This window comes from Miscanthus floridulus, chromosome 1 (assembly GCF_019320115.1).
Source record: "Miscanthus floridulus cultivar M001 chromosome 1, ASM1932011v1, whole genome shotgun sequence".
NCBI classification, from domain to species: domain Eukaryota; kingdom Viridiplantae; phylum Streptophyta; class Magnoliopsida; order Poales; family Poaceae; genus Miscanthus; species Miscanthus floridulus.
Genome location: NC_089580.1, coordinates 84,109,398 through 84,123,001, shown reverse-complemented (window position 1 = coordinate 84,123,001; position 13,604 = coordinate 84,109,398). Strand labels below are relative to the sequence as shown.

Genomic DNA, 13,604 nt, shown 5'->3' with positions numbered 1-13,604 from the left:
CATGGATCTTTAAAGAATCTGAATGGGGCGAGGGTATTGTAGTATCCACATATGGAAAAGGTGTGTTTGTTAATGGTTTTATGCATATGCTGGAGTTCACCCAGATAGTTGTTGTTGATATGGAGGGAAAGACATGGAGGAAAATTTGTAGGCCAACTTGTGATACAATTTCCATCCTTGAAGCTCTGGGTCAGTTATGTTTATGTACTGCTGATACTTTGAATAGGTATGAGCTTTCAATCTAGATCCTTGAAGACTATGGTATAGTAAATGGACATTGAAGCATAAGGTGACCACGCTGGAGCTATTTGGAAAGAAGAATATTGAAATTGGTACCGAGGTTTGTGATGCGGCCTATAGAATGATTGCAGTTCATACAGAATGGAACTTGATTTTCCTTGTTGGGGATGACAAATCACTGCTTGCATATGATATGAACCGCAGTAAAGTTCATGTCTTCCCTGCCCGGGCCATTGGCTATCCTAGAAGTACCTAGAAACTATTATGTGTGAGTAGCATACCTCATTATCTTCCTTATGTTCCCTTGTTCATGGAGTCATTAGTAGAGCAGTAAAGGTGCATATGCTGTATTTTGTTGTAATTACATCATGCCTTTGTCTAGGTAGGTAATTGTTTTGATTCTATATATAGGCCAATTTGGGCTTTATAACTAAAGGAATGGTGTGCTGAATATTATTAATTGTGCTGCTTTGTGCAGGTAGAGTTTGAGTGCTTTTGAATAATTTTCCTGTTTTGGGTAGGAGGAAGAAGAGGGGTTCCATGGTTCATTGCCTACCAATTCGAAGGATGCACTAATTATATTCATTTTTTCCTAGCAAGCAAGAGTGCCACATAGGAGGAGCACAGCTACGTCGTTTCGTTATGTAAGCCTATAGAGATTAGTACCTTTAGTTTGCAATCTATGTACCGCTTGTGTTAGGACATCAGTTGAGAAAGATATTATGGTAAGCGTCCATTATTATTATAAGAACATGGTTTATGGATATAATGATTATATCTATATGCTTTGTGTTCAGTAAGCTATTAAGGGCCATTTATTGTTTTGTTATCACCACTGTCGTTGGTGGTGCAAACGTCCAACATCGTCGGTATACATATTATGTGGTAGGGATAAAAGTGTATCACCACTGAATCATTTAGTAACCCAACACCAACTAAACTATCATCAAAGGCAGATCGTGGTGCAAGGCGACGGTGACCATGACCTTTGTACTGGCAGATCATACGCTGAAGCGACGGTGGTGTTAACCTCTACACAGGCATCTCGGTCGTCGAACCAATAGTGAACCCGCACCGCTGACAGTCGGGTCGAAGTACAAGGCGATGGTGCTGGTGACCACTACATAGGCGGTTGATGTGCCCACACAACAGTTTTGATAGCCTTGACATAGTCAGATCATTTGCCAATGCGGCAGTGTTAGTGTACATCCACAACCAGGTCATGCTCCAATGCGACTAAAGTAAGGACCTAATCACGGACGGATCATAAGCCAATCAGCGGTGTTAGTGTACACCGTAGTTGGTCCCAGATGCCGACGGTGAAGGCTATGATCATCACTATGATAGCTTACTACCATGGCCAAAATTGGACTATGATGTGGGTTACGACGTGGCTATGAAAGATGCGAGTGTAGTAGTGTGCGAGTCACTAAGTGGTGGACCCCATGAGCCACAAATATGAATGGGCCACTAGTTTTACTAGTCCAAGTGAGTAAGTGCACTCTCATCTAGTAACAGGAGACACATCACGTGAAAGTCAGGAACCTAAAGAAAAGTAGAGCCAATAGAACCTTCTTCCAATTTCCTCCTCAACATCTACCCCTTCCACTTCTTCCCACCCAAATCACAAACCCTAGTGTCCCGAGGATGCTAGATCTGCTCTCCTCTTCCTCTGTCCTGACCAAGCGGATTCGTAGGAGAACATCTCACCTCCTTGGCACCGCCTACTCTCCACTTGGAGCTCCACCTCCCATGCTCCTAGCACCACCACTGATTGTGGAACCATGTCCAGTGCTGCTCATATCGCACAATCTTGGTGACTTCTTGAGCCCTGCTACTACCCTCGAGGGTCCCTGCAAGCTCGGTCGCTTACCATGGGACCTCTTGGATGACCTCTCCCTCTCCGATCCTCAGGTCAGCATCTCTCTCTCCTAACATATCTTCCTACTCCCTCTCTATCTGTGTAACCAATACTCCACTCTTGGTGGCTCTATGCGAAGTTCATGTTTCCCAAGCGCACTGCTTTTGAGAGGTCTTTATTGTTCTAGCAACTTTTGGGGTTTGGTTTATTTTTGTCTCTAGGGTTGGTTGATAGGTTCAAGCTAGAGGCTAGCAGACTATATTGATAGGAGGGGCCCCTGCCTGGCTTGGATCTATGCTACTTTATCTACTCTTTCAGTCTTTCTTTGTGGTAATTTAGGTAGGCTATATAGGAAACATTGAAATCACAAGAGTGGTGGCATTGTCAAACTCTAGATCTCTATGTCCCCTATGTTGGCAAAGTAGCAGGATGAACATTGTTGTTATGCATGATGATGACAATGCTTCTATTTTGTTTATTTACCTTTCTCCATTTAGGAGGTGGATGACCTCATTGGTAGCTACCATGTCAATATGGACTCCTGTGCATGCCACACCTCCTTAGCTAGCATGCCGGTCACCTCCGTGAAGAATAAAGAGATGATGGCCATGGTCACAGCTAGCAGTGACAGAGCACAACTACAGACACTGAAGAAGAAGACAACACTGAAGAAGGCTACAATGAAGGAGAATAAAGGAGGACAGACCCAAAAGAGTGCAAATGTGAAGAAATAGGAGGGTGAGGAAGGGGCAACACAGACCTAGAAGTGCAAGAAGAATGATGGCAAGGGTTGGAAGTGCTCTAACAATGCAAGCCGCCCCAACTCCCTCTATGAGTACTACTTGATGAAGAGTTCCTACTTGAACCTGGAGTTTGCTTTTCCAATGGACAAAGATAAGGTGATGGTGGTAGTACCAACAATAGCCTCCAAGCCCTCCAGCAGCTCCAACTTGCAAAAGAAGAAGCTTGCCAATAACTACGATGCAACCGAGGGCTTCTCCTACTACAACGGGTTTGGCCCGTCTCATGGCAAGAGACGTTGTAGGGACCATCCAAAGAAAGAAAAAGAGGTGGAAGTGGAACCATCCAAATATGCTTCTCCTTCGAGTCATGCCAAAGTTGAGATTGAAGATGGTACCAATAGTGGGGCTACAACTTGCAGTGATGATAGCGACTCCTCAATCTAATTAGGTAGGTCCTTAGATATGTCTCACATCAGCATTGCAAGGAAATTGATTGTTCAAATAAAGTACTTTTGGTGCCACAAGTTATATCCAAGATTAATGTGGTGTTTGATTTCTTGAGGAACCACCTCGTGATGAGATGGTGTATTGTTTGGTCCATTCCTCCAATTTAATAGAATGATATTATCCCTTATATTTATACTAGTTATCTATAAGCTTATGGAAGGATAAGGCGGCGATAGATCAACTCATCCAATTATACAAGTCAAATAAAAGGGTGAAGATCGAGAAGATAATAATGTACTACAGCATTTCTATGGTTTTGATTATCCTGAATGTTTACCAAATTGAATCACCTTGGCTTTGTTACCCACAGCTGCATGTCTGAATGAGGTAGGTAGTTACTCTGCTTGAGCCTTGCCGCATGGTTAATTCAATCAGCGTTCTTTTTAGTTTTGACGGTGAGCTCATTTCTCTTCAATCATCATCAAGCAACAAACCCACAAAAAACTTACTCTGGCCCTCGCTATATCAGCTCGTCGCAATCGTTGCCAATAAAATAATTCAGGCAGTCGATGCCACTACCTAGTCCACGGCTGTTGGAGAGCAGCTCTGGGCCTATTCCTATTTGCAGTGTTGATAAGTCTCTTTCACATTGTGTGGGCTGTGGGTTTCTTCCACGGCTAAATATCGATACATATAGTACATTTACAATGGAGAAAGGTCTGAGTTGGATAATTGATTGTTCTCATAGCTATAAACACCAATGTTGTGGAAAATAAATGGACAAGGCAGATGGTCACTTGACCATTAGCCGATGATGTGTGGTAAGCGTAAGCCATTAGGAACAATGCAATTGGAAAACCTTTTTATTCTTGACTATATATAGATTTTTTTAGATAGTAGAAAATTCTACCTTCGCCTTCTTCAAAGAAGCAACATCAGTCCACGCTTATTACAAACAAACCAAGAATTTAAACTTGTTACAGGTTTGAAACTAGAATCCGGATAGTACTAAAAGATCTTCCATTAGATCTAATAGCCTACGGGCCTAGAGATATGTTCTGTCTTTCTCCAAGCGTTGTATAGAGCCCAAAATCAAAATCAGTGTGGCTCCTAGAAAAGGACCTGCAAAAAAGTTTTTGGTTGGCCTTTATCAAACACCATGCCATTCCTTGTGATCTAAATTGCCTAGCAAAAAGCTCATGCGTCAGACAATAATAGGTGATTGTGACAGTGTCCACCCAATTTCGACCAACTAATATAAAGATGATTGATATTTTGTGGTGGTTTAATGCCAAACAAAATAAACACAACACGTCATAGGAACCAAAATAATAGCAATTAAAAAAATATTAGATAGGTTAGACTTAATACATATATAACAAGTCTTACTACCATTTCAATTTCTCTTAGCTGAACAATAAGTATTGAGTATATCGGAAATAAACTAGTGTATCTGACAAGTTTTTACCCACCAAGGCTAGGGTAGGAATTAGAGCTAGCTACCGTAAGTTTGTTACTAATTGTTAATGGTAAATTGGATATCTATCAAGTAGAGTGGGTTCCATGCTGTCAGTCGTGAGACGCGAGGAACGCCGACGGCGAGCTCTGGCGAGAACCCGAAGGCGCACAACACCTACTCAACGCGAGAACTGGACACAGGTTTTGGTGCTGCTAAAAATGTGCAACGTTTTTTATGCATGTATTGCCATTTATTGAAAACAGAGAAGGATCATGCCCCTCATGGCTCGCACGACGCGAGAAAGGTGCGCGTCCATCCCCACGCACGACGTCGCCTGGCCATGGCGGCATGTCTTGGTTCATGGCGAAACTAACTACCACTACTTCCTATACGCGCGCGATCACCATAGGCTGATGTCTGCGTGCATGCATAAATGTAAACATGCTGCCTATCTATAGCACATAGGAGTATCTAACAATTCTCCTCCTACTCCTAGTGTGCCGCTGTACATGATGAACACCGAGTCTGGAACGCAACTCACAGAATCGCTCGCACCCTAGTGCCTTGGTGCAAATGTCCGCCAGCTGCTCCAACGTCCCAATGGACTGAAGATGAACCCTGTTCTCCTCGACACATTCACGAATATAATGAAATCTCACATCTATGTGCTTACTTCGGTCGTGGAACACCGGATTCTGGCTAAGCGCGATAGCGGACTCATTGTTGATCTTCAGTGTGATGGCGTCAGCTTCGTCTCCCTTGAGCTCAGCTAGGAGACGAGCAAGACAAACGCCTTGGTAAGCTGCAGTGGCTACTGCTATGTACTCTGCCTCGCATGATGACAGAGCCACAGCACGCTCCTTCTGTGATTGCCAGGTGATCACATTGCCACCGAGGAAGAAGATCACTCCAGTCGTGCTTTTGCGGGTGTCGATGTCACCGACCAAGTCACTGTCGCTGTAGCCGACAAGCTGAGCTTCTTTCTTCCTCTGGTAATAGCAACCAAACTGCAGGGTGCCTGCTATGTACCTAAGCACCCTCTTGACAGCTGCTAGGTGCTCAGTGGTGGGAGCCTCCATGAAGCGACTGATGTAGCCCACCGAGTATGCGAGATCGGGCCTAGAGTTCACCAGATACCGGAGTGAGCCAACGATGCTGCGGTACCTGGTTGGATCCACTGATGGAGCTGAACTCTGCTTGCTAAGCTTCGGGCGAGGCTCCATGGGAGTCTGACTGGGACTACAGCTAGCCAACCCCGCCGACTCCAGGATCTTGGCGGCGTACGCGCTTTAGCAGATGGTGATCCCGGCCTCGCTCTGGGTTACCTCCAGCCCCAGATAGTAGCGAAGGAGGCCGAGATCACTCATCTTGAACTTCGCCTTCATTTCTTCCTTGAACATGATGATGTCGTGGTTGTTGCCGCCTGTGATCACTAGGTCATCCACGTAGATGCCGACGACCAGCCGGCATGCGCCCACACCGCGCAGATACACAGCGTGCTCAGAGGTGCTCCGCTGGAAGCCCAACTCAATCAGAGAGGAGTCGAGCTTGGCATACCAGGCACGGGGGCTTGACGTAGACCGTACAGAGTCTTCACCAAGTGTAGGACCTTGTTCTCATGGACGCGGAGTACAAAACCAGGTGGTTGCTTGACGTAGACTTGTTCCTGGAGTACGCCGTTGAGGAACGCAGACTTAACGTCCATGTGGTGCACTGCCCAGTCCTATGAGGCGGCATGGGCGAGCAGCAACTGCATGGATTCAAGTCTAGCCACTGGCGTGAAGACTTCATCAAAGTCGATGCCTTGCTGTTGGACGTATCCCTTTGCGACGAGCCGCGCCTTGTACTTGGTGATCACACCCGTGGCGTCCTTCTTGGTCTTGTAGACCCATTTCAACCTGGTCGGCTTCACATGTGGAGGAGCATCGATGAGTTCCTAGGTGCCGCTGGCTTCGATGGAGGTCATCTCATCCAGCATCGCGTGGCGCCAGTGCTCGTGACGCAGCGCTTCGTCGAACATCGCAGGCTCGGCGTCGCTGGCCAGCAGGAGGTGCTCCTCCAACTCTCGATCAATGAAACAGGGCGGAGTGGACTAGCCGAGAATGTTGTCGACGCGCCAGAAGCGCAGGGGCGCCTCATCATCATGGTCGAAGTCCAGCTGCTCGCTGAAGCCGGACCCAGACGGCGTGGTGAACTCGACGTCAGGATGCAGATGGGCACTCGACGAGCCTGGTGCAGGGCTTGCGGCAGGAGTGTGCGCTAGCATGAACAGAGACGTGGGCACGCTTGGCGATGGTGGCGAGGTGGAGCCCGATGCAGCAGGTTCAGAAGAGGCGCGACCCACTCGTGCACGAGTGGTGGTGATCACGGCGGGCTCCTCTGTTGTGGACTCGGCGATGGTGAAGTCGGTGTTGCCCCCATCATGATCAGCAGGCCATGCCCACTGAGCGCCCTCGTCGAAGATGACGTCCCAGCTAATGTGCACACAGCGGGTAGAGGGATCATAGACACGATATGCCTTGGACCCGGCCTCATACCCGACGAAGATCATGCGCCTGTTGCGATCGTCAAGTTTCTTGGAATTTGTTGAGGTTACCTTAACGTGGGCAATGCGGCCGAACGTGCGGAGATGATGGACGCCCGATGCACTCCCCGTCCAGAGCTCGTAGGGTGTCTTGCCCCCTATGCTCTTTGACGAAGACCGGTTCAGCAGGTACATGGCCATCGAGACCGCCTCACCCCAGAACACAGCAGGGAGTCCTTTGGCCTTCAGCATGCATCGCGCCGTGCCCACAATGGACTGGTTGCGACGCTCCATGACACCATTTTGTTGCGGTGTATATGGTGCTGTGAGCTCGTGACGCAGTCCGAGCTGGGCGCAGTACTCGGTGAAGTCCACCACAGTGAACTCGCCACCCCGATCGGTATGGAGCACGAGCAGCTTCTTGCCGGTCTTCCTCTCCGCGGCTGCCTGGACACGCTTGATGGCCGACGCAGCTTCATCCTTGGACGGCAACAGTACCACCCACATGTATCGCGAGTAATCATCGACCAGGAGGAGGAAATAGCGATTGCCGCTGGGCGTTGGCGGTGAGATCGGGCCGCAGAGATCGCCATGGAGGAGCTGGAGGACCTCGGTGGAGCGCCCGAGTGCCTTCTACGGGAACGGCGTGCGGCGCTGCTTGCCGGCGAGGCATGCGTCGCAGACTTGCTCCACCTGGCTGAGCAGAGGCAGGCCACGGACGAGCTCTTCTCGGGCCATTTTGCGAAGCGCGGTGAAGTTGACGTGCCCGAATCGGGCATGCCAAACCCACGCATCCTCAGCGCCCTACGCCACCAGGCACACCGGCCATGCTATGGTGGCGTCAAGCACGTACAGGCACCTTGGGCTGCGGGGAATCTTCGCGAGCAGCCGCATCTCCTTGTCGTGGATGGCCATCACACCGCCCTTCACCAGGACTTCGTAACCGCCCTCATCCAGCTGGCCGACGGAGATGATGTTGGCCATTAGTCGGGGTAGATAGTAGACGTTCGACAGCGTTCGGTGCTCCCCATTCTTGTAGGAGAGAAGCACGATGCCGCTGCCTTCGATGCGGGCGGTGGAGCCATCTCCGAACCGCACGGATCTGGTGATGCCGGTGTCGAGGTTGGCGAAGGCCGATTGGGCACCCGTCATGTGGTTGGAGGTGCCCGTATCTAGAATCCATCGGCTCGGATCCCGGTTGGCGGTGGAGTCGAAGGAGGGAACACCTTCTTCTCGGTGAGGTGGATCTAGGTGGTTGACGATGACAGCGGCTGAGATTCGGTGGAGAGCACCGGCGTCGGGGAGGATTCGATCCCCTCCGGCTGGGCAGTGGCGATGGCCAGCATGAGTGTGGCCTCCTCCTCCTGGGCCACATGGGCCTCTTGGGCCGGCTCCTCCTTCTTCTTGCTACGGCAGTCACGAGCCCAATGACCCTTCTTGCCACAGCGAGGACAAGAGTCATCCGGCGGTGGGCACAAAGAGCTGGAGCCACTCCTAGAGTTGCTGCTGCCTCCGGCGCCGCGTCTGCGACCTCTACCGTGGCCCTTGCCGTGACCGCCAGAGCCAGAGCCTCCACGCCCAGACTCCGAGGCCTTCTTCTTGTACTTCTCCACCCACTGCTCCTCAGTGAGTAGCAGTTTGCCACTCGCGGTGTGCGCCGGAGCGGGCTCGACGTCGTCAGCGGCCTTGAGACGGCCGATCACCTCTTCGATGGAGAGATGAGAGATGTCAAGCAGAGTTTCGATGGAGATCACGAGTTGCTTATACCGTGGGCGAACGACGCGTAGGTACTTGGCGACGACTTTCTCGTCGGGCTCCGGATCGCCGAGTGTGGCCAGACGCTGCACCATGCCAGTGAGGCGCAGTGCGAAGTCCTCGATGGGCTCGTCTTCCGGAGCGCGATCGACTCATATTCGGCACGGAGGTTCTGTGCCGTTGCCTTCCGCACACGGTCGTCGCCGATGCGGAGAGTGCGGATGGCCTCCTAGGCCTCCTTGGCGCTCTTCTTGCCGACGAGCACATGCACCATCTCCTCCGGGACCGCGCTGCAGATGGCGTCAAGCGTGTTCCGGTCGTCGGTGTAGTCGACGTCGTCATACTCCACGGCCTCCCAGAGTTCACGCGCCTCCATCTTGAGCTTCATGCGGAGAGACCACTCATTATAGTTGGTCTTCGTGAGTTGAGGCCAGTTGCCGGAGCTGCGGCCCTCCTTGATGATGCGCTCGACGATGACCTCCCACGGACGGCGTGCATCGCGGGTGCGCGAACGGCGTGCGTTGCGTGTGCGTGATAGGCGAGGCGGAGATCGGTCCGGCAACGGTGTGCGCTGCGGCGTCTTGATGCCGGAGCCACTGGAACCGTCGACCGGCTTCTTGGAATCGTCCTTCTTGTCGGCCGGTGAACGGCCGCGGGGTCTCGTCGGAGACGCCATGGCGACGGCGAGGTCCCTCGAAAACCTGGCTCTGGTACCACTTGTCAGTCGCGAGACGCGAGGAACGCCGACGGCGAGCTCTGGCAAGAACCCGAAGGTGCACAACACCTACTCAACGCGAGAACTGGACACATGTTTTGGTGCTGCTAAAAACGCGCATGTATTGCTATTTATTGAAAACAGAGAAGGATCATGCCCCTCATGGCTCGCACGACGCGAGAAAGGTCGCGTCCATCCCCACGCACGACGTCGCCCGGCCATGGCGGCATTTCTTGGTTCATGGCGAAACTAACTACCACTACTTCCTATACGTGCGCGATCACCACGGGCTGATGTCTGCCCGCATGCATAAATGTAAACATGCTGCCTATCTATAGCACATAGGAGTATCTAACACATGCAAGTGTGAACTTGTAGTCATATACATAGACCCATGAACTTTTAGGTATATGCTCCACCCTCTGCTGAACAATTTAGCCCATATAAACCCATCCCATCATTCCAAAAATGCCAAAGCCCATAGGTTATAAACTAGGAAACAAGTGCTATCATATACTTCCTCTATCTTAAACAGAGTGTTATTCAGATTCATAGCAAAAAATAATATTTTTTTTGGGGACGGAGAGAGTAGACAACATTGCAGTACCTTGTACTCATAGTATGGTGTTTTTTTTAATAAACATGGTATGAATGTTTTAGCAGGTGAACTCTATGGAATTAATATCGGTACATGTATGGTCTTAGTTGGTGTTCCCATTACAAGCACTAGCTCAAGAATACTAGTCCATAAACAATGGTTGTGTGCTTGTCAAAGGAAACAATCTTCTTTTACTTCACTAGTGGCTCGAGCGCTCTCTTTCGTGTCACACCTAGATTTAGAGACTAAACTTTATATGGCATAATTGGATCAGGGCAATACTATAGCATACGAATATAGCTATGATATCATCATCACTATTCACTTATAGCTCTCATGATAAAGAAAAAGTTTAGTATTATTGGGACCATTACTTGGTACACAGTGATTAACATTGGACATATGCTGGCAACATGTGCATGGGCATGGTTGAGCCGGCCGGCCTCGTGTCCGACGGAGGCTAGAGACACGAAGACACGCGAGGTGCCACGCCTGCAGAGCCGCAAGCCGGACAAGCCAACACAGTGCCCTTTCTTTCCGCCCCTTTCTACGATGATGCAACAGTAAGTGCCCTCATTCTGCACCCTTCACTATATTATTTCTTGACGCTGCATGATGCAGCCGTCATCCCAAGTGCCCGTTCTACGCCAGAATCATTTCCGGACGACGCACTGCGGCGCGCGGCCGCCGGCGTACGTCCACGGTTCACCGCGGTCAGCACGGGCATCGATAGCGGACGGCGTGCATTGTTGGGAGTTGGGAGAGCTCTAAAATCGATCGATCGGCAGCAGCAGTGTGCAGTGCCACCACCCACCAGTGCTGCTGCTGCTGCAGCAATGTCATGCAATTGCGAAGAACCCCGCTTATTCATCGCTCAGAGACAGAGTGAGAGTAAAGTAGTGATAAACGTAGTGCACAGTGTTTTCAGCGCATAGTGCGAGGTAGATAGATATATAATGTACCTGTCTCCATTCGGTTTCATGATCTTTTTCAGCCGCATTGGCACTGTTGAGTGTTGATTGGTGAGCAGCAGCATTGGCGGATCCAGGGGGGGGGGGGGCTGCAGCCCCGTGAAAGTGATTTTGCTTTGTATTTACTGTAAAAAAACATGATTTCACTATTAATCTTCGATATTTGTTCTAAATCTCTATTGATTAGCCCCCCTGAGGTGCTCATCCTGACTCCGCCACTGCAGCAGTAATGGTTGCTTCTGAACACAGTAACAGTAACAGCACCCTTTCACTAGATCCTTGGCAATGCATCATCAGCATGTAATTAAATGAGCATGTTAACAGTTCATCAGCTCGCACTTAATAAGAAAACAAAGTGTCGTCTCAAACTCTAAATGCTATTAGCATATTTCATTCATTAAAGCTTGTCTGTCAGAGAAGAACACCGACAGAAATGCAACACACAACCTAAATTGTGAACGCAGTAATTAGCTTATTAGCTTAATGAACACGGTGCCAACTGTTGTGTTCCCTTCCTGTCATCTGAAAAGTGACGTGACAGTACCATAACCCGCGAGTACGTGGAGATAAACGTAGCACGTGTAATGCTAAATGTCAGCCTGATGTTTTATTTTTGGGGACTCCAACACGCGACCATCAGACAATATTTATACTTTATTAGTGCATGGAAATGCTCATTGATACTACCTACAATCACTTATCTATATCTCTTATAATCCTAAACCCCCACTAGTGTTGTTTCTTAACATGCAAACTGTCCACCTCAGCGATACACTACCACATGCAATTAAACCCACCATCACTAGCAATTTTGATGCCCAAGTGCAGCTCCATACAGTTGATGATCCATTTGGTTCACCCAACTCCGCTCAATAATACCCATTGTACGCTTGAGCATGACCTGCTTGGTTGGTATATTGAAGCTGAGCTTTATCCTCTCTTTTGCATGTTTCATTAGAGCTCTGACCTTTGGCATTGTGGGCTTCTCATCACCATCAATAGCCCTCAAGAGTGGGCCAGGCCTGAAGCTCTTAAGCAATCTTCTACGGAGTTCCAAAACTCAGTAGATAGTTCCAAAACTCAGTAGATATCACAATGTCTGGCACTTGTTGACCAATTGTAGTTGTACACAAGTTGTTACCAAGCCATGCTTCACTAACAAACTAACTCTTCAAAGCATCCTTGTTCTTGTACAAACTCTTCAATGTTAGAAATGATGTGGCGAATCGAGTCTTTTCTGCCCTAACAAGTTCATTCTGCATCGGTATGTTTGAGCCGTCATTGCACTAAGGAGCCCCCCATGCCAATAAATTAAATGAATGTGGTGACATGCCTCGCACGTGTAATAGGTTTCTTAGATGCCTTGAAGTTCCCTATTTTTTCCAACATCATATTGAAGCAATGTGCAACACAAGGACTCCAAAACAGTGTGGGAATCCTATGCATCAAAATTTTACCAGCAGCCTTGTAGTTAGTGCCATTATCAGTCACATTTGAACAACATTGTCCTCTCCAATGTCCTCAATCTCCTCCTATGACAAATCAGTTAACATTTGTTGCACTATGAACTTGACTTGATGCATCAACTAACTCCAAAAAGTATGTTCCCTCAGGGCTGTTCACAAGGAAATTAATCAAGTGGTGCCCTCTCATATCAGTCCATCCATCTAACATTAGTGTACCCTGAACCATATTGGGTTGTTGCCTCACAAGCAATTCCAAATTGCCTTGAATTTCCTGCATTAAAGGATACACCACCTCCATGAACCATAGTGCCCATCGCAGATCCACATATTGCTTCTCCTCCTTAGTCTTTGAGCTAGACTGAATGGTGGGTTGAAAGTCCTTCGCATGTCTTTGATCTACTATCTATTTAGGTGTTCTTCTAAGCATAGCAAAAATTGACTTTGTTTCCTTTGGTGTCTTTGGTGTTGAATTGACATTGCTAGGTGTTGAAGCCTTGGATTCATAGGTAGAATGCCTTCTCTTGGTGATTGTAATTTGTACCAGGACTTGGCTTTTTTTGCAGCAACAAGTGGTGTTGCAACCCCATGTGTTGTTGCTTGTACATCAGGTGCTGCCAGCTCCACAACTTTATCTTTCCCTCCATCCTCCTTGTAGGGGACCGTGATGCCTAAGAGGGGGGGGGGGGTGAATTGGGCAACTTGAAATTCTAACTCTAAAGTATGGCCTCTTGTTCTAACCCTAGCAAAACCTATGCAATAGATAAACTATATAAATGTGCAACTACAGTTTTGCTAATGTGCTGCTATCTCTACCGCAAAAGGAGT

General features: G+C 48.7%; 1 protein-coding gene and 1 pseudogene across 1 annotated transcript; one reads left to right on the top strand and one right to left on the bottom strand.

Annotated features, from left to right (window-relative positions):
• The first annotated feature begins 1,887 nt into the window (after positions 1–1,887).
• Positions 1,888–3,288, top strand: LOC136459719 (uncharacterized; annotated as a pseudogene).
• Positions 3,289–5,202: 1,914 nt separating this feature from the next.
• On the bottom strand, positions 5,203–5,973 carry LOC136459709 (secreted RxLR effector protein 161-like). The gene has a single exon (XM_066459555.1). The coding sequence runs from the start codon at positions 5,971–5,973 to the stop codon at positions 5,203–5,205; it is 771 nt and encodes a 256-aa protein (XP_066315652.1).
• Between the last annotated feature and the right edge of the window lie 7,631 nt (positions 5,974–13,604).